General features: G+C 36.9%; 1 protein-coding gene across 3 annotated transcripts; it reads left to right on the top strand.

The window, feature by feature from the left end:
• Positions 1–135: 135 nt before the first annotated feature.
• zfyve28 (zinc finger, FYVE domain containing 28) lies at positions 136–21207 on the top strand. 3 transcript variants are annotated; one of them, XM_051867348.1, is made up of 14 exons: positions 136–458; positions 4627–4767; positions 6127–6264; positions 6464–6666; positions 6886–6975; positions 7175–7264; positions 7432–7533; positions 9249–10688; positions 10865–10957; positions 13065–13228; positions 13398–13514; positions 13615–13716; positions 14995–15098; positions 17274–21207. In XM_051867348.1, the coding sequence occupies exons 1-14, from the start codon at positions 423–425 to the stop codon at positions 17403–17405; spliced, it is 2952 nt and encodes a 983-aa protein (XP_051723308.1). In that variant the 5' UTR covers positions 136–422; the 3' UTR covers positions 17406–21207. The 3 variants fall into 3 exon arrangements, with proteins under 3 accessions (XP_051723308.1, XP_051723307.1, XP_051723309.1); XM_051867347.1 differs by having other exon boundaries at positions 10862–10957; XM_051867349.1 differs by lacking the exon at positions 10865–10957.
• The last annotated feature ends 871 nt before the right edge of the window (positions 21208–22078 follow it).

Below are 22078 nucleotides of genomic sequence, written 5' to 3'. Positions count from 1 at the left end.
TTCCCTTTATTGGTTTATTTATCTAAACTAAAACAGAAGAGCGATAAAACAACTATACTAAATCATTTAGGAATAAAAAAGCGGATTGTTTGGCAACCTGAGTGTAATCAGTCAAGCAGCGCAACTTCCGTAGTCAGACTGAGCTCTAGCTCAATAGCTTAGTCATGAGCAGCCTGTGTGTTTGGGGACAAAGACAACCGCTCGACTGCTGGATATAAGGGCAGAGTCCGTGCCCGCGATTAATTAATAGTGGACTAACACTGTCTGTGTCTGTTTTTTTGGCTTCTACTTAACACTGTCAGCACGGCATTGTTGAAGAGCAGGCGCTAGCTTAGCTCGCTAGCTGTGTGTTTGTGTGCGGGTTTAAAGGTTCGGTTCGGGTTTGGTACGGAGCTGTCGCTAAACTGGCGAGGTGACCAAAGATGAATCGGTTCCGAAAGTGGCTTTATAAGCCAAAGGTAAGCTTGCCATCAGTTCAATTAATAAATACTCATCTAATAGCTTTATTATTAAGTGAATGTGTTTTAAAACCTAGCGAGCTATCTACTTAGGCAGTATTTGGGGCATCATATGATGTGGGCAGCCTACCTAGACAGCATTTTGGGGCGTCGTATAAGGCAAGCTGTCTACATAAACAGCCTTTTAGCATCACATGATGTGAGCTGCCTACCTAGACAGCTTTTTTTGAGCATCATTTAATGCGAACTACCTTGACATAATATGCCAGTATTTCTAGGTAAGATCTTTAAATCACAGCCCTTTATTATTCATTCAGATGACTGTCCATTCATTATGAAGGGGCAAAGTCATGTTCACAGCGGTTTTATTAGCATTTGCTTTAAAATATTATATTTATATCAGTTTTAGTTTATTAATTTTAGTGCTTCAAGTTATTTCAGTTAGTTGACAAGTTCTCATTTTAGTTTGTTTTTCATCTAATATTTATATTTTTATTTTATTTTAATTAATAAAAATGTTTTTTAGTTGACAACAATAACCCTGAAAACATATATTAATACAATTAGATTGGATAACATATATTTCTGTACATTGGCTGTGGCTATAGGTTTGTCACAAGGTTGTGGCGTTTGCTGAGGTCTAATGGACCTTTGTGTGGCCCCAAACTTTCTTGCTGTCAGCAGTTTGTATTTTACACATCAAAAACCACATTTCACCACAGCTCACAGTGGCTTTAGCTATGAAATATTCTTGCAGTCCACACCTTGAGCAACTGATGCAATCGTGGTTTGTCTGCAACCGGTTTTCAATGAATTAAAGACTTTCTATGAGAGATTAGGGTCACTTTTCAGTCTAATACATTTTTGGGAACATGTCTGAAAAAATCAGAATAATCTTACAACAGGATATTAGAGCAGAAAAGTGTTTTGTTGGAATTAAACCCTGGGTACCCCTTGAGATGTACAAACACTCATTGTTGTCAAAGAAGCCTTAGCCCATGGGTGCAGTTCTGCCTGTGACTGTGACTCACTTGGATACATTCTTCACAAACATGCCTGTTGTTGTCATTGGGAATGAACTATGGTATCTGACCCTCTCAAAAATTAACAGGTTGTTAGTGTACAGAATTAGTAAAATAGAAAAGATTGTTCTTCAAAAATTCAAGATGATTGGATGAAGCTTCGAAAGTCACATGATGCAGGTTCTTATTTTCAGTGTTGCTGTCATTTTATAACTGTACTGTACAATCATTTTCATCACTTTGAAGTCCATTGAAATGCACAACCCAAATAGCTAGTCGCACAAAGTGAAACAAAATTGATTCCTTATCTTTTTGTATAGGCCTTCCGCATCTTTTAGTTCCCTATGCTAGCAACAGAAATATTTCCTTCCACGTGTGCTTAGTTATCAGTGGTGTAAAGTATTTGAGTAAATGTAATTAATTACTGTACTTAAGTATCTTTTTGGCTAGTTTGTACTTTTACTGAGTATCAAAGTTATAAGCAACTTTTACTCTGTACTTGACTACATTTTTGAATAAGTATATGTACTCTTTTCTCCAATACATTTGTGATGAGTAATGCGATTACTCGTTTCATTTTGCATGGCACCTAACCTTTTCTGTATCAGTTTATTTCTGCTACAAAAGAAGCCATATCGCCATCTACAGGGCATTGAAGGTACTATATCTTGTGCATTTTGCCCTTACTCACCCAAACTTTTCAACAAGGCTACTTTATGCGAATACGAGTGTATTGGCAAGTAGTTGCTGGTGTTATATATATGAGACGAGGACATGGCTGCAGCCGGTGATAAGGCCGATGATGTTCAGTGCAAGTAGGCTTTCACTATTTCATTTTGTTTAACATTGTTTTATTCATACATTATATTGACAAGAACTTTTTGGATGATATTGGTTTGCTTATGCCCTTTTTGAGTTCTTGAGCTTAACTGAGACTTGAGTGTTTGTAGACGTTTAAGAGGCTGTTGTGTCGATCTTGATTTATTGCAATTTTGAGGTGTTGCGTTTTATTTTGATTCTAGAAAATAAAAACGTGAATACTCTCCTCACAAATCAGCTGTTTCTTGTTTTTCATTGGCATGTGCATCTTTGAGCCTACAAAAATATTTAAGTACTGTTAAAATCAGATACTCTAACCCCCGGTTTCACAGACAAGGCTTAAGCTAGTCCCAGACTAAAATGCATGTTTGAGCTGGTTTACCTGAAAGCAGCTTGCATTGACATCTTAAATATGCCAGAGCCGTTGTTTTGTCTCAAGATGCACACCAGTAATGTTTTTTCTAAGGCATGTTTATAAAAGCTACTTAAATGTCCTAATTGAACTAAGACCTAATCCTGGTTTAATCTAAGCCCTGTCTGTGAAACCGGGCCTAAGACTTTTACTCAAGTCGTTTTGGAATCGGTGACTTGTAACTTGTAGTGGAGTCATTTTTGCTGTAAGATATCTGTACTTTTACTCAAGTGTGGATTTCAGGTACTCTTTACACCTCTGTTGGATTTTCTTTGGTGATTTGGAGTCTCTAGTGGTTTGATTGCACCTGCATGGGCATCATAGGGCTGATTGGTTCAAATCAGCTTATACTCAGCTCTGGTCCATGTTCCAGCCACGTGCAACTTCCCAGTCAAATTCATGTGCAGATTACAAATGGCCACAGTCCAGGAAACATAGATGTCCCAATCTGGTTACACTCCAAATCACAACTTGCAGATAACACTCAACTTTAGGTATAGGCTACATGAGACATGCCACTACCTACATGTTAGTTAGTTAGTTAGTTTTGCTTGCTAAGGAAACCTTTGCTATTGTTAATCTTTATGTTTAAGGTTAAGGATTTGAGCAAAACTTTGGTGTATTGTATAACTCATCCCGCATAGCTTGCGCAATGGACCAGTTATGAATGATAAAGTATGTAGCTTGGAGAAGTGTGCCTTTTTTGCCTATAGGACAATAATAAAAAAAAATTAAAAAAAACACAAAAAACAAGACTAGTGTTGAAATAGGGACCAGAATATCATAGAGGCTCTTGACTAGCAACACTACAGCACTTAGAACACCTTAGTAACCTCATGGCAACACCCTGGCAACCACAGTATTATCATAGTGGAGATTTTGCCCAGACATGTGTACAAAAAATAACAGTTCAGAAATTGGAAAATACAACCTAAATTACACTACTGTTAAAAAAATACCAACCCCAAACTTTTGATGTATTTGAAAGAAGTCTCTTATGCGCACCAAGGCTGCATTTATTTGATTAAAATACAGTAAAAACAGTAATATTGTGAAATATTATTACAATTTAAAATAACATGTTTCTCTTTGATAAATAGAAAGTTCAAAAGAACAGCATTTATTTGTTACCAAAAATTTCTTTATCAATGTAAAGCCGAATAGGCCATTCCAGGATGACACACAAGTTTTTAATATTGGGAGAAGATCCACCAATTTGTTCTTTCTGTCAAAATCCTTTATCACTTTTAAGTATGTTTAATTAGATTGTGCTGGCTTTAACCCTGTGAGAAACCTTTTTTACTCCGTTAACACTTTTGAAGAAAATTTTAAAAAGGTTAAACCAAATATAGTTTTGTTTCTGGCAAAAACTTGATATAGTTTTACCATAATTCTTTTTCTCGCCATGAAAATAGCCACAGAAGCTGCTGTGGCATTAAAAAACAACTTTTGATAAAAAGAAACATATTGTTATCATATTCTGTTTTTGGTAGTAGTGTACATATTCCATCAAAAATTGTTTCCAAATTCCAATTCTTTTTGAGACATAAAGATCTTTGAAATACACATTGGACTGTATTCACTGTCTATGATGCAAGCGAATGATTCCTGTTGAGTGCCCAGTGGAACAGAAGGGGTCCAAAGGTCTAAATCCTCATCAGTGCTTTTGAATCCAATGCTGACATCTATCATTACATTCAATTAGTACCTTAAATGCTCTTCTGATGTGTGCGAAGTGCTGTTGTAGCAAGATACGCCTATTTAAAAGACAAATGTTTTTACACACGGTGACAGACACACACCATACTGCAGAACTCTGATACTTGCTTACTTCAGCACTAGTTTGTTTGATCATCTGGTACTTGATTAGATCATTCAGACCATCTGTTTACATTTGCTTTCTTTTTCCATGCAGAGGTCAGATCCGCAGCTGCTGGCCCAGTTCTACTATGCAGATGAAGAGCTGAACCAGGTGGCCACTGAGTTGGACAGTTTGGACGGCAGGAAGGACCCTCAGAGGTGTACCCTGCTGGTCAACCAGTTCCGCTCCTGCCAGGTTAATCACTGAATGATCTCCCAGTACAGAGCTTAGTCCTGTTTGGACAGTTTTATCAAGTGTTTGTTTTCCATTCTGGGATGTTGAATGTTTAAGTATGAGTCTTTTTTTTCCCCCCTCATTTTTCTTGCAATGACAAGTTGCAAAAGTTTGGGGAAGCTAAGAATGTTTTTGAAAGAACTCTCTTATATACACAAAGGCTACATTTATTTGATATGTCATATGTTTGTGGAAACATTTGTGGTAACATTTATTTCAGGATTCTTTGATGAATAGAAAGTTCATAAGAACATTTCTTTGAAATAGAAATCTTTTGTAAAAATGTAAAAGCCTTCACTGTCACTTTTAATCAATTTAAAGAGATAGTTCACCCAAAAAGGTAAATTATCCTATGATTTACTTACCCTCAAGCCATCCTAAGTGTATATGACTATCTTCTTTCAGAATTTTGAAGATTTTGAAGCCCAAAAAATGCATCCATCCATCATAAAAATAATCCATACAGCGCCATGGGGTTAATAAAGGCCTTCTGAAGCGAAACAATGGGTTTTTGTGGGAAAATATAATATTTAAAACTTTATTAACTATAATACCTGGCTTCCGGCAGATGACCGTACGCATTGATTTGCGGTGGAATAGTAACCCCTGACCCAATGCATGACATCATGATGAACGCGCAAGAAAGACAAAACAGCGGTCACAAATTAGAAGTCTAAAATGAGAAATTTTAAAAAGAAATGTCAGAGAATTTCGATATAAGAGAAGAAGAGCTTGAGTTTGTTGCCCAGCCCTATTTGTTTGAACCTCGAGAGGCGACTATGTTTACGATACTCCTACATCCTGCGTCATACATCGTGTCAGGAGTTACCCTTGTGGCGCAAGTCGACTTGTGCAGTATGCGTACGGTCGTCTGCCGGAAGTTAGTTATTAAAATTAATTAAGTTTTAAATATGGATATTTTTCTTACAAAAACCCATCACTTCGCTTCAGAAGGCCTTTATTAACACCCTGGAGCCGTATGGATTACTTTTATGATGGATGGATGCATTTTTTGGGCTTTAAATTTAATTTAAATTTAATTTAATTTGAATTTTAAAATCATTAATTTCAGGCCTGGTAAAGTAATGGAAATTGAAAACAAATCATGGGAATTTTTATAGTGAAATATATATATATATATATTTTTTATTATTATTTTCAATTTGTGAGTGCAGTCTCTAATAATGTTTCTTAAAAATCCTTATTTGTTAATCCCATAAGTGGAATCGTCTTGGAAAAGTGGAAAAATTGAAATTACAATCCTGTCTTACTGAAACCCTTTAAGTGAATATTCTGTGTATCTTCTCAATACATGTATAGGACAATGTGTTAAACATCATAAATCAGATCATGGATGAATGCATACCTGAAGACCGAGCCAACAGAGACTTCTGCGTGAAGTTCCCAGAAGAGATCCGCCATGACAACCTTGCCGGGCAGCTGTGGTTTGGGGCAGAGGTAGTGCACACTAACTGCTTTCCTTCAGAACGAGCTCTTCCCTAGAGAACTTTTTTTTTATCTTTCAAAAGAACATGAATATAAAGAACTTGATGATCTACTTCACCTTCAGTGTATCATAGTTGTCACTTGTGGCCATGAATCAGGGTGGCATAACATATTAGAAGCAGAGGCTCTATTATCACTCTTCTCTCTCCAGTGCCTGGCAGCAGGATCGATCATCATGAATCGTGAAATCGAGAGCATGGCCATGAGACCGCTGGCTAAAGACCTCACCCGTAGCCTGGAGGAAGTACGCAACATCACCCGAGACCAAGCGTTACGAGATCTCAACAACTACACAGACCGCATGAAGGAAGCGCTACGTCAGTTTGACGTCCTCTTCGCTGAGTTTGAGCTCAGGTACCTTAAAATGTGTACAGCTGTTTCAATTTTTGCATCCACTTATGATGATCTAATTATGATGATGTCTAGACTGCATTTATGCTTTTGGATATCTTTATTGGTACTAATGTTATCATACACCAGCAGGTTAGCTTTGCAAACATGTCATTAAAAGTATTATTACAAAATGTGAAATTAATGTAATCATATCATGGATCTGTCTATTTCCTGTTGTAGCTACGTGTCAGCCATGGTGCCTGTAAAGTCCCCTAAAGAGTATTACATCCAGCAGGAGGTGATTGTGCTCTTCTGTGAGACAGTTGAGAGGTGAATATTCAGGTCTTGGATTGGGTATCATCACCAACTATCTTGCAATACAATACTCATGGTGTATTGCATTATCAATTGGAAAGAAACATGAGTAGAATCGTGATCAATACAATTTTGAAGCAACACATTAATTATATGCATGTGTGTGTATATTTTATATGTTATTTATATAGTATTAATGTTTTCCCATTTCAAGGGCCCTGAAGCTTGAGTATCTTACACAAGACATGATTGACGACTACGAACCAGCTCTAATGTTTACAATTCCTAGACTTGCCATTGTCTGGTAAGTGATATGTCTATTCTAACTATCTGTTTTTTCTTCAGGTCACTCACCTCTAAATCCCTCTTTAAGTATTGTCCTCACACTGTAGTCATACTCTTTTCTTTTATATGTATGTTTCTGCCTGCTCACCTGGTAATGGTATCCTTTGTCATGTTATCTCTTATTAGTGGCCTTGTTATCTACTCTGAAGGGCCTCTTAACCTCGACCGCAAACCAGAGGACATGTCTGAACTCTTCCGGCCCTTCCGTACTTTGCTGAGAAAAATAAGGTACAGTTTGCTTTTTTTGTTTGATTTGTTTATTTTCAATTTAGTTTTTTGTTTGGATGTTTTGCTTCGCTTTTTTGTTTGGCATTTTCCTTCAGTTAGGTTTTGTTATTTGTTTTTAGATTTTTTTTTTTTTTTTTTTTTTTTTTTTTGGTGTTGATATTTGATGTCAATGAAGTAACCGTGTCTATACCACGCCGCAACATCTTGAGGCTGTCTACACCGAACGCTCCATTTGTACTGTTGTCTGATGTAGCGCAAGTGCGTGGAGTATGTCAGAAATAGAACTGTCGTTGTCTCGTTGAGTCACACCGTGCCATGCCACATGCAGTCTAGACAGTACTACTGCTTATAATGGGTTATCTTTTAGTTTGTTGCACCATTCACATATGGTGTAAACTTGCTATTTTTATCAAATTCCAACATTATGCAAGAGTCTTCAAAAGCAATAAACATGCTCTTTATTTCTTTATTTAGATTTATAATATCTGCTTTTGTATTGGTTGTCAGCCATAACATGAATATGATTTTCTGTGAGAATTAAAGGGTTAGTTCACCCAAAAATGAAATTTCTGTCATTAAGTACTCACCCTCATGTTGTCCCAAACCCGTAAGCCCTTCGTTTGTCTTCGGAACACAAATTAAGATATTTTTGATGAAATCCAAGGGTATCTGATCCACACATAGGCAGCAACGACATTTGCACCTTTTGAGGTCCAGAAAAGACATTGATAAAATAGTCAACATGACTACAGTGGTTCAACCTTAATATTATGAAGCGACGAGAATACTTTTTGTGCGCAAAAACAAAAATAATGACTTTATTTAGCAGATTCATCTGTCCCCTGTCATACTGCTATTCTATTTTCGTTGTAGAGCTTCAGTGTTTACGTCCGAACAGGGCTCAGTATTGGCCGGATCTGGTCACGTGAGCAGCACGACGCATGCGTGTGATGCTAACGCAGGAGCTGGCCAATACTGAGCTGGCATTCTGACATAGAATCTGGAAGCTCTGCAACGAAAATAGCGTTGCAGAGAAAATAGCGAAAATCTAAATTTCTTTAATTCCTTTCTGGACCTCAAAAGATGCAAATGTTGTTGCTGCCAATGTTTGGATCAGATACCCTCAGATTTCATCAAAAATATCTTATTTTGTGTTCTGAAGTCAAACGAAGGTCTTACGGGTTTGGGATGACATGAGGGTGAGTAATTAATGACAGAAATTTCATTTTTGGGTGAGCTAACCCTCTAAAAATACAGGGCTTGATGCTAAGTTAAATTTAGGACCTCATTAAAAACCTTTTAGCGGCACAATGAAAATTTACCAAATAATAGTTTTTTTTTGTTTGTTTGTTTGTTTGTTTTTTTTAAATAAAGGGATACAGTGAGACATTCACAAGCAAAATGATTTAATTTATTAGAATACAAAAAATACACATACTTCTAAATACATTTTACAATTTGCACACATCTATTTTTATTCGCAAATGTGAGTGAAACACTCAAACCGTTGAGCCCTGGAATAGATTTGAATATGCTTCCACATGTGGAAAATGATTGAATCTCACAGACAAAAAAAAAAAAAAAGTAATTCCCTTGCCTACAGTCTTTATGGTAGTTGGGTAGAACTGGGATTCAAAATTTAAGTCATATTAACTTTTTATGTAGCAACTGAAGAACTTGGTTTCTGAATCCTATAATTGTGTTCTTCACATCAGGGATCTGCTGCAGACACTAACAGAAGAAGAGCTCATGACGCTGGAGCGTAGCCTCTGCATCTCCCAGGATGGAGAATTCCATGCAGGTTCCAGCATGCCGTCGACCAATGACCCGGCTGCTTCCACCGGTCCTGAGAGCCATCTAGAGACACTGGAAAAGGATGACAGAGTTGAGGAAGTGGTGGATCTCACACTTTGTGTAGCCCAGGAAGAAGATTCTGTATGGAAGGAGGATGAGGAGAAGATAGAGCAGCCCGAGACCTCCAGTGAGAGTGAGGAAGAGGAGGCCACAGATGCAGACTTGGCTTGCTCCATGCAGTATGATGAAGAAGAGATAGAGCAACTTAATATGATGGTGCATCAAGTGGGGGACGAAATGTCTACGCTTCTTTCCCCTCCAAGTCAGAATCAGTCCCCAGCCCACCAGCCTCGACCCTATAGAGGAAGTAGCCTCGATGGTTCCAGTGCCACCTCCAGCCAGCAGGCATCTCCACGGAGAGTCCCAGGTTCCTACCATGATGATGATAGATTGTTCTTTATGGACGACCTGGAGTCTGGTGTAACTAGCGAACTGTGTCGCGGACAACTTGCCCTTCCTACCGTATGCCTCAGATCCCCTGAGGACAGTAGACCCATCCCGTCGACTGACTCATCATGTAATGCTTGGTTGACAATCTGCCAATCAGGCAACACCACCAATCTGGAATGTCAGCGCAATCTGAGCCAATCGGCTGAGTCCGTGGAGAACTCCGACAGGTCGCCCATGGTGAATGGCTGGGAAGGGTTACAGGAGGAAGATAACGTACAGACTGCGGAAGAAATCGCCAATCGCACCGGTGGAATGAAGCTTTCCGCCACTGTTATTTTTAACCCTCATTCCCCAAGCTTGACCGACTTAGCCGTTGTCTTGCCTCATTCAGCTGATGTTCCTGAACCCGGTGAGAGTGGAGCTTTAGTTGCCACTCAGTGCCTGCTTAATTCCTGTGTGTGCTGTGCTGGCGGATGTGTCGACAACCACGAGGATGCCATGGATCCTGCTGGCCGGGGCATGGCGCTGGGATTTGAGAAGCACAAGCTCACCATCACAAGCTCTGTCATCCAATCAGCAGTAGCTGCTGCCAGTCCAGGGAAGGGAAATGGACATTTACCGCTCACCCTGCCCCCTTCTCAGGGCCACCTCACCCCTTCTGTACCACACTGTTCTCTGCAGAACCAAGCAAGAGAAGAGGAGGGCAGTCAGGACTGTACGCACTATTCCTGCTGTGAGAAATGCACCTCAGGGGTTCTTCTGGCTCAGGATAGAGGCTCAGGACAAGGGGATGGAGGACCTAGTTGCACCCATCAGGACACGGGATGCCGGACGCAACATAACACTACAGTAAAAGGGAGATCGGAAGGTTTTGGAAAACAGTCCAAAGAAGATAACAGAAAGATCTCTAGGTTTGTTTATTTTTGTCGAGCATACATTAAGGTTTCATTGATTTGAAAAACCTTGAAAATGTTTTCTTTGTTACCTTGTTTTGTATATGAGTTAATTTCACTATGAAGGTTGCCATTATTTTCAGTTCTCATATTTCATTTTCACCCCCCATGTTTTTCGGAATGGTCTGCAGCAGTTCTCAAGGGTCCCCCCTCAGTTCTGTCCCCAGCAGTGACATTGATGGTGTTTCTGTCACTACATGCAGTTTGTCAAGTTCATACACACCCAGGTAAACTTTTATCTGATGGGTAATGGTGAAATATGTGAGCACTGTTGCTATGGAGTGCTGCAGGGATGACAAATTTTCATAGGCCAACCCAACCCTGGTTCCCTCGACAAAAAGCAAATAGGATTTTTCCATTGCCTTTTGGATTACTGCAGAAAATAAGTTCTGTGACTGCGATTCTTACACGTTTTGTTCATCAAGATAACTAAATACAGGGTTCATGAATCTTAAAGTGTTAGTTCACCCAAAAATTTAAATTGTCAATTACTCACCCTCATCTCATTCTAAACCAGCAATACTTTCGTTCATCTTTGAATCACAAATGAAGATCTTTTTAATGAAATCTGAGAGCTCTTGAGTAGTTTAGTCCAAATTTTCTGAAAAGACACTATCGCTTTATATGAGGAACAGATTGATTTTAGGCTTTTATTCACATATAAACATTGATCAGCGAACATAAATAGAAGCTCAACCGTACATGCTTGCGAGAACAAATCTCATTGGTTCTTGTGGAAGCTCGAACGTGCTGCGTAACACGAGAATAAACCTCATTGGTTCTCACACGTCAAGCGAACATGCTTACGTTTCCGTTTACCACAGCTGATGTGTGAGTTGATGAATGTTTATATGTGAATAAAAGCTTATATTAAATATGTTCATCATATAAACCGATCGAGTCTCTTCATAAAATTTGGAGTAAACCACTCAATTCACATGGATTAGTTTTAAGATCACTTTTTGAAGCATCAGAGTGCTAGTTATGTAGCTGTCTATGGAGGGACAGAAAGCTCTCATATTTCATTAATAATATCTTCATTTGTGTTTCGAAGATGAATGAAAGTCATACAAGTTTCGAATGACATAAGGGTGAGTGATGAATTTTTATTTTTTGGGTAAGCTCTGAAGCTTAAATACAATCACCAGAAATAAAAAGCAAAATTTAGGCTATAAACGACTATATACACCACAATTGCATGACTTCTGCTTCACCACCACTAAGTTTCTAACAACTCAAAAAAAAAAAAAAAAAATAATTTCAAATCAATTTCGGCTGTAAAAGGCGACTAGTGAGTAGATGAGTTTTTCTGTTTGACGTGATGACGTTTTATGTCCACGACAACCTCTGTAGCCACTTGTGAGCAGCTACCTTTTTCAAGACACATAAAAGCTTGTAAATGTATAAAAATTGTATGTATACAATATATTGGGCTTGTGTTAACGACAGACTTTATTTCTGGCATTTAATCAAAAGCTCATTTAAAAAACCAATTGACTCAGGACTATGGAACAGAAGCGCAAAAATGGCAACTTTTAGGACTCATTCCTGAAGCACTCTGTAGGTTATGTTTAGTTTGTGGTGGTACTAGCTAAGGTGTGTAATTTTGGTTTTCAAACAGGCTTTTAAATACTCGCCCCATTTGTCATTGTTACTCCCTCTTAAAAGCCAATGGTTAGACAATGGTGCTCTTTCGGGCTGGTTGAGATGTTCAAACAAACACAGTAACGTTTTAGTAGCTCAGTTAGCAATGCCAAGGTCATGGGTTCGTTTCTCAGGAAATGATTAAATGTATACTTTAAATGCAGTTGCTTTCGAGACATTGGGAACTCGAGCAGTGGGTTCTTTTGACCCTTTTCGTCAGCCGCCCTTAGTAATGACACGGCAATGCTTTGAACAACCTCTCAGAATATCTTGTTGCACATAGTAATGCCATAACATATGACATAACACTTTGACAGGCACCACTTTTGCAGTGGAAAATATGTACTTTTTTTCAGAAATATTTCTTTTAATGCCGATGTGAATGATATGTGAAATCAGGTCCTAAAACTTGCCCTGTGATTCCAGCAAGGCATTGCACAAAATCCACAGTGTTCCCTCGGCCATAGGGTCACACTTTCTGGATTAACTTGATTATGTGAATTTCTCCCTTGATGAAGGCCAGCAATCTCCACCCTGTTTCAAACCATGGAATTACTTAGTCACACTTCATTGTTTTTTTTTTTTTTTTTTTTTTTAAATTACTGTTATATTTCAGAAGAGATATGGTATTATTATTATTATTATTATTATTATTATTATTCATTTAAATCTAATATTTTTCTCTTTCAGCCCTGTCAGTAGCCTAACAACCAGCTCGGACATGTCTGAAGATCTGGATCACCAGGAGATTCAAGTGGCTTTGCAAGCTGCCAAACTTGCTGCTCACAACAAAATTCGCTCCCGTTTCCATAGCAGTAGTGACCTCATCCATCGTCTTTTTGTCTGCATATCAGGTGTGTTACCTAATGACATTGAACTGACATGGATTTGTTGCCTGTGGAGCTTTTGTGATGTGAACTGGTAAAGCCATGTTTAAGTGGTAAAGCATATTTTCTACTAAATTAAACACCAGGAACTAAGTAACAATTCTTATGTTGATGTCTTCTTTTCAAATATCTGAAGGTGTGGCTGATCAGTTGCAAACAAATTATGCGAGTGACCTGCGAAGCATCTTAAAGACTCTATTTGAGGTCATGGCTACAAAATCCGATCAAGGGGACAATGAGAAGCCCAAGAAAGGTCAGTGTGCTTCTGAAAGATACGGAAACTATAACAGCATGTTTTCATTGCTTGATGTCAGACATCATTAGTTTAATGTGCTGTTTGATATGCACCTCAGGTCCGTGTCTGGGCAGTGCAGTACTGGAAGATTGTGCGCTCTGTCAGGAGACCATCTCTTCATCAGAGCTCGCTGCCAAAGCCCGAGAGGGACAGTTTGAAGGTTAGTTCAGTACACCACCTATATGCTCACAATATGAAGAGACTTTTATTTTGATGTTCACGATACGACTCTGTTCAAAAACCTAGGCTGCATCTAAAATTGCATACTTTGAGTAGGTACTTCTCAAGTACTTGCTTTTTTTAACGGTCGCAAAGTATGTTCTTTTTAGTATGAATATGTGTAGTTTCAATGCACTACATCCACTTTGTTGGCACTGTCATGTGACCTAATACATGAGTTGTGTCACTTACCCACCATTAACAAATTCTCTCCCGTGTCCTTTTGGGATAGTAAAGAATCTTTTGTATGCTTCAGATTCTTGCCAGAAGTAGTAGTTCATCCAGGAGATTTCTGCCTACTGTTTTATGAAGCTGTGAATTTGGACATACTACTCTTGTCACATACTTTTTTTTGGCCTACTTGATTTTGTAGGGAAGTGGGCATATTTGAGCTGAGTGAGCTGCCCCTTTTAGACAACATTTTTAAGCTCTCTCCATATACAAAGATTTTAAGATATGCTCTATGGCCAAAGTATGTGGACTTTAAGTTAACATGTTTGACTATTCCAGCAATTTCAGTGAGGACAAATCCTAATGTTGCACAGCACAATGACATTCTAGAGAATTGTGGGCTTTTAAACAAGAGCATCATTGAAGTCAGGCACCGAGGCCCTGTTTACACCTGGTTTTAAGATGTTTTGGTCGATCGGATCACAAGTAGATGAGGGAGACGCATTCCCATTTACCCATTATGTTTTAATCCGTCTTTTTTGTCCACTTTTTTTTTTTTTTTTTGGTCTTTTGTGGCTATTTGAACACATTTGATCACATGAGCGTTTACACTTCATAAGCAAACCAGTTGAATAGAAGTGGTTGAAAGTAGACATGCTCAAAATGTTTTAGACCCTGTTTACACCTGTATTTAGCGTCGTACACTTGTGAAAGGATTGGTGAAAATGCATCTTAATACCATTTGTAAACAGGCTCTGATATTGAAGTTGAGACAGTGTTATTTTAATATCATTGACATACTAATATCATTTTCATTTTACTTAAATATAGTAAATTTGTTGCATTTAGTAATTAGTAACTTTAATTTTTATTTCAGTTTTAGCTATTTGTTAACATCAAGTTAACTAAATGAAAATGAGAAGTGTTTTTTATATTTTATTTTATTTATTTTATGCTATTAAGTAATATGTAAACAGCCACTGCTTAAAACACCTGCAGACCTTTATCAGTTTTTGCAACCCTTTTTCTGTCCTTCTTTCAACATCAGATCCTCCTGAATGGGTACCAGATGAGGCCTGCAATTCCTGCATTGCATGTAAAGCACCATTTACAGTCATCAGAAGAAAACATCACTGCAGGAGCTGTGGAAAGGTACAGCAGTCCGATCTTCAAACCCTTGTCAGAATAGAGGGCAATAGATGCCTCCAGACGTAAAAATCCCATTCGTTTTCTCCATAGCAATAACAATTTTTAACTTATAAACTTATAAATAGTCAGTTTCCCTAAACTCTTAAACTACTTTATATAAGTAAATGTATTCTTTTTTTTGTTAAGTGAGCATTACTTTTTATCAAAGGTAATCTAAATGTAAAAATCTGCAAAATGAGCAAGTATAATTAAATAAAAAAAAATCTCTAGTATTTTCTAAACTTTTTTTTTTTTTGCTTCAAATCAATATCTGTAATAATGTAATTTATTTTGAAGCCAGAAGATTTGGTTTGTTGTTTAGAATTGTTACTGTTTTTGTTATTTTTGTTACTCTCTATGTAGAAAATAAATGGGAAAATACTTTCAGAATAAGAATAATTCAGCTCATAAAAATGCAAGAAAACCAAGTTTACATGACAGTTTGGAAAAGTATGGAATATGATTTGAGCAATTTCCAGGTCTGGAAATTGGAAAAATCTTTGTTTCCAGACTATTTCCCCTATTCAGGTTTCTAAAATATAAATTAGGAAAAATAATTTCAAAAAAACATTTATCATACAAGCAGAGTGTTTTCATGGCAAAAGTTTAGTGATTGTCAAACACGACTAAATGAATTCAAGGCACACATTTTCATTATGCAAAGCTCTTGGTCTTTTACCATAAGCAAGTCTTATTTGAACTTCATTAAATGAATGTGTGTGTGCCACTCGAACCAGCATCAGATAAAGAAGCAAACGATCATCTAAATCAGACTGTACTTTGCTGTTTGATGATTCAACATCAAACCACGATTACAGTATCAAACTGTGTCAGAATATGTGTAGGTTATAAAGCGTTTTAGGTTTCTTCTCATCATGTAAGCGCATATTATTACTGTGAGGGGAAAAAACCTGACAAAATATTTTCAGATGATTGTACTATAGACTAAATATAATTTGTTATATAGAAAATTCTACAAAGAGGTTTGGAAATTTGAGTCTGGAAAAGTATGGAATTTTGAAATTGAAATATATGTAGGAAACCTGAAATGAAGTTTTTCTCTGGTTTTGATGTCATAACCTAAACACACGCACAAGACATGCCCATACTGAACAAGCCATTTGAACATTTGTTTACATACACAGAGAAATAATGGCAAAACTCTTCATGTGCAGATCAACCTTTGCTTAAACTGTATGAGCAGTTTAATAACTATCAGGTTCTTTAAAGGGTTAGTACACCCAAAAATGAAAATTCTATCATGAATTACTCATCCTCATGTCGTTCCAAACCTGTAGGACTTTGACTTCATCTTCATCTTCAGAACACAAACGAAGATCTTTTTGTTGAAATCTGAAAGCTTTCTGTCCCTCCATAGACAGCTACATGATTAACACTTAGATGCTTCAAAAAGTTCATAAAGAAATCGTAAAACTAATCCATATAAATTGAGCTGTTTAGTCAAAATTTTCTGAAGAGACTCGATCGCTTTATATGATGAACAGATTGAATTTAGGCTTTTATTCACACATAAACATTCATTAACGCACATCAGTTGTGGTAAACGGAAGCTCAAGCATGTTTACTTGACGTGTGCGAGAACCAATGAGGTTCGTTCTCGTGTGTTAAGCAGCACATTTGAGCTTCCAGAGGAGGTTTGTTCTCGTGCATCAAGCAGGTTCCGTTGAGCTTTTGTTTATGTTCCCTGATCAATGTGAATAAAGGTCTAAATTAAATCTGCTCATCCTAAAAACGATCGAGTCCCTTCAGAAAATTTGGACTAATCCGCTCAATTCATGTGGATTAGTTTTACGATCTCTTTATGAACTTTTTGAAGCGTCAAAGTGGTAGTTGCGTAGCTGTCAATGGAGGGACAGAAAGCTCTCAGATTTCATAAAAAGCAACTTCATTTGTGTTTCGAAGATGAACGAAAGTCGGGTTTGGAACGACATGAGGGTGAGTAATTAATGACATGAGTAATTAATGACAGAATTTTCATTTTTTTGGGTGAGTTAAGATTGTGAATGTAAACACACTTACTCACTCTTGCTCTCTATCGCTTTCAGCTGAAAGAACATTGTTTGGAACAATAATTTCACCTGATTCAAATCCTAATAAGATGATTTATATTTATTGCAGATCTTCTGTTCCCGCTGCTCTTCACACTCAGCCCCGTTGCCTAGATACGGTCAGATGAAGCCGGTGAGAGTTTGCACTCACTGCTACATGTTCCACGTAACGCCTTTCTACAGCGACAGGACTGGTATCTGACCACACCATACATCCATACAACTCAGAAAGACATAAGCACACTACGAGAAGTTTTACTGAGGTTTGATACTTCAGCGAGAACAGACATGCACATCATTTTCACCATCATCCAAAAAAAAAAAATTGAAAATTGTAAATATGAACACTAAATGCAATCACTTCAAAGCGAAAGAAAAATCCTTGACCAGGGAACAAAGCGAGAAGGACTCAAATGGACGGGTTGGGAAGGCCTCAAGCACATAAAGGAAGTACCCCATCGCTATGGGAGCCAAAGTATTTATTTAGGGCTTTGCTTTTGAATAATGAGCTTAATTACAAATTTGCTTTAATCGAGCATGGAACAAGCGGTCTATTCTGTAAAACAGAAGTGCACCCGAACAACACAAACAAGAGAAATGAAGCTTGTTAACAAGATTTTGTCTGGCAGTAATTACGGCTTTATTAGCACCGGAGATTTTATGGGCTCAGATTTCTAGAATGAATGTAAACTGTGAGCACATTATAAATATGAGAATAACAAACTGTGACTTATAAAGACAATAATACTAACACTAACTGCACCATCAGTGACACCTTTGTGGCACAATATAGCACAGATGTTTGTTTGTTTTCCCAAATGTTTTTTTTTTTTTAAAGAAAATAATGCTGCTTTCTGTAAAACAGAAGTAATATTTGAGGATTTAGTTGAATGGCCAAAAAAAAAAAAAAAAAAAAAAAGGTGTATATATGCTGGAAAGTTTGACATGGATTTAATGTATCTTCCAAAAGAGAAGATTCTCTCATATTCCTCATGCAAATGAATGTGCAACACTTGGGTGTTCTTTTCTTTTTTTTCTTTCTGTAACTGTAAAATAATTGCCTTTTACAGCAGTTTGGGAGCCTTCTGCTTTTCCCTCTGGTACAAAAGAACACTTTACACCCCCTACCTCATCCCAGTTGACCCCTCTCACCTCTTCCGTCCCGTTACAGTATGCCTACACTACCGTATCGGTCAATTTTGACTGTCTTCTACACTAATAGGCAGATGCCTTTCTTTGTCTTTGCACATTTTTTTGGGAATATAGTGACCAACCACTACATTTCTACAATTGTAGAAAGTTAATCGTATTTGAAGATGTATAATGACGAATCTCATGAAACCTGTCAAAAATATGACATATGGGTCATATTTTACTGCAAAATTTAAAAAAAAAAAGCAGAAAATTTAATTAATGTTACATAAAGAAAATGAAGGATAATTTATGTTAGGATAATTTAGCACTTTCTGCCAATTCTCATTATTATAATGTGAAAAAAAAAATATTATTTTAAATTATGATGTATTCACAATAATTGTGCTGAATTCAATTTATACTGATTTTAATTTTAAAAATCACATTTAATCAGCCTAAAATTGGCTTCATTTTCTTTATGCAATTTTTTGGGGGGGGATAACCTGGAAATCTGACCTCCTTTTGACATTAACTAATGAAAGAAATACTACATCAAGATGCTGTGTTGGTTTAAGATCTCAATGTGATCAGGAAAAAAACTATAGTTTTGTTCACTGCTTTTGAAACCTCAATATTTGGCTCAGTATTAACTGCAAAACACCTGCTTTAACACAAGAAATCAAACTGAGGATTATTTTCTTTATAAACAGGCAATATCTGTAATTGCTGTCAATTTATGCAGGAGCCGTATAAATGCACCAGTTGTTGCAGTCAAGCTGGTCTAAGATTGAGCATGTTGATATTGTGCTTCGAAACGGTTTTGACCTAAACACGTTATCTGAAATGGAGCGATATGACAAACACTACTGGCTAACATATTATGCACTTTGTATGGCAAATAGAGGAGCATTTGAAGTCGACTACAGCTTGCAATCGATGCCACATTTGATGATTTATTATGTGTAATGATCTCAAGTCATTTTACAGTAAGTTATCTTGAACCTTGCACCTGATTTCAGATGTTAATTACATGTTTCTGAGATCTTAGTGTTAAACATTCTCAGTAGATACTTTATTAGATACTGTTTTCCAACACTAAATAGTCTGATTGACTCTGAAATAGTATGAATTACATAATTTATCATGTCATATATTTATTTAGCCTTATTAATCAGTTCAGAACACATTCCTTTTTGCCAAAATTATTATTGTAAGTCCTTGGCGTCCAAATACAAACGGTTTCTAGTAAGATGAAGGTCTAATAATGTTTGCATGCATCTTGTGAAGTGGCATTTATTAAGTTGAGTATGACCAGTTCTAGCAATATTGTAAGCTACATCACACTTGAGGCAGTTTTAATCTGCTGGTTGATGGTTAATACTTTACCTCTTTCTGCCTCATTACCTTTGACCGAGTGTTACAGCTAATCATTCCCGTATTCAAACCTGTCCTCGCTCTCATCATACTGCTGCGTTTACTGGACATTCACAACAGTGTCTACAGACATACAGCTTTAAAACATAATGTAATTCTGCAAAACGTTTTTTGCATTTATACATATTTAAAGGTTTATAATGATAAATGGCATTTACGTTTCCCTTATGATCATTTGGAACGGCAGGGTACAACTTGTTTATTCAGACTTTGCGGTTTCTTTTTTTTTTTTTCTTAAAGGGATAGTTCACCCAAAAATGGAGATTCTGTCATTATTTACTCACCCTCAAGATGTTCCAAACCTGTATGAATTTCTTTCTTCTGCTGAACACAAAAGAAGATATTTTGAAGAATATGGGTAACCAAACATTTGATTGGACCCCATTGACTTCCATAGAATGGGAAAAAAATACGGGGACCATGAACTGTTCGGTTACCAACATTTTTCAAAATATCTTCTTTTCTGTTCAGCAGAAGAAAGAAATTCATAGAGGTTTGGAAAAACTTGAGGGTGAGTAAATGATGACAGAAATTTCATTTTTGGGTGAACTATTCCTTTAACAGCAAGGTCATTTGATCATTTCCAGATTTGCCACTAATGGAGTTGGTTGTTATAATAAGATTTGAAAGTACCTCTTGATTGCTTTGCCTTCATATTACTCACCTGTAGTCAGCTGAACAGATTCTAGCTCTGTCAGTATTGGGATAGACTGCTTCACCTGACACTGGAATCAATTGGCAGTTGCACACTACTCCAGATATAGCTTTAGAATCACTTCTGGGTAGATACCATATAGTCTTGTATACAGATTTCCATCTTTATTGAGTGGTACGATCAAGTAGACATTTGCAGAGTGGAACAATTGTCATTTTTCTTGTTGCTTCCTGTTTTGATATCATGAGTGTTCCTCAGGAATGTCTTGATTGTACATCGGCATGATACTGAAGGATTGATTTTTACAGCTACTCTTGGAATGTTTTATGATTTGAAATGAGACGGTGACTGAGAATCAGCCAAAGGTCGAATACTTCCTCGGATGGCAGGTTCAGTGTCTGAAGACTCAACTTCCAGCCTGTCATGTGATAAGCTCAGTTTCTGATTTGTGCCCTCTTCTGAATCTTATTCTGTTTGTTTTTTTTTTGTTTTTTTTTTCCGTTTGTTTTTTGTTTGTTTTTTTGTATTAAAAATGAGTCTTTAAAATTATACAGATGTTTTATTTTACAGAGAACAAAAATAATGAAATTATATATGTACAAAATTACTTTTTTCTGTATAAAGAAAATCACAATGAGAGAATTTACTCTATTTATTCAAAGCTTGTTCTTATTTTGTAATGGCCGGTTCAGTCTAATAAGATGTAAAGAAGAACTTTTCAAAGTCTACTAAGTATTTATGTCATGCGATGAAAGTAATAAATGAAGTTTTCTTTACATAACTGCTGTTTTTCTTGCGTCTTTTTCTGACTACAAATGGATGACACAGGATGCATTGGCCTATATTGAGATACAGTGCTGCCTGAAAGTTTGTGAACCCCTTGCAGAATCTGTGAAAATTTGAGTAATTTTAACAAAATAAGAGAGATCATACAAAATGCATGTCATTTTTTTATTTAGTACTGTCCTAAGTAAGATATTTTACATAAAAAAAAAAAAAAAAATGTTTATACATGGTCCACAAGACAAAAAAAAAAATAGCTGAATTTATAAAAACGACCCACTCAAAAGTTTGTGAATCATTGGTTCTTAATACTGTGTGTGGTTACCTGGATGATCCACGACTGTTGTTTTTGTGATGGTTGTTCATGAGTCCCTTGTTTGTTCTGAGCAGTTAAACTGAGCTCTGTTCTTCAGAAAAATCCTTCAGGTCCTGTGGATTCTAAAGTTTTCAAGGATTTTTTGCATATTTGAACCCTTTCCAGCAGTGACTGTATGATTTTGAGATCCGTCTTTTCACACTGAGGACAACTGAGGGACTCAAACACAACTATTAAAAAAGGTTCAAACATTCACTGATGCTTCAGAAGGAAATACGATGCATTAAGAGTCGGGGGTGAAAACATTTGAACAAGATAAAGATGTCAAAATTTTTATTTTGTTTAAATAATTTTTTTTTTTTTTTTTTTCCATTTAGTACTGCCCTTCAAAAGCAACAGAAGACACTTAAATGTTTGCCAGTAGACAAATTAAGTACCATATTCCTTGATCTTCAAATTCAATAGGTTTTCACCCCTGACTCTTAATGCATCGTGTTTCCTTCTGGAGCATCAGTGAGTGTTTGAAACTTTTTTAATAGTTGTGTTTGAGTCC

Source organism: Ctenopharyngodon idella, chromosome 17, assembly GCF_019924925.1.
Source record: "Ctenopharyngodon idella isolate HZGC_01 chromosome 17, HZGC01, whole genome shotgun sequence".
Classification (NCBI taxonomy): Eukaryota; Metazoa; Chordata; class Actinopteri; order Cypriniformes; family Xenocyprididae; genus Ctenopharyngodon; species Ctenopharyngodon idella.
Note: the sequence above shows the minus strand (reverse complement) of the source record. Positions and strands in the feature narration are given on the sequence as shown.

What these genes read in the sequence shown, in the direction of transcription:
- zfyve28 (XM_051867347.1), top strand. Translation starts at nt 423, where the DNA reads ATGAATCGGTTCCGAAAGTGGCTTTATAAGCCAAAG. An exon ending in ACTTTGCTGAGAAAAATAAG is followed by an intron (nt 7,534 to 9,248) that starts GTACAGTTTGCT and finishes TCTTCACATCAG; the next exon opens with GGATCTGCTGCAGACACTAA. An exon ending in GATAACAGAAAGATCTCTAG is followed by an intron (nt 10,689 to 10,861) that starts GTTTGTTTATTT and finishes AATGGTCTGCAG; the next exon opens with CAGTTCTCAAGGGTCCCCCC.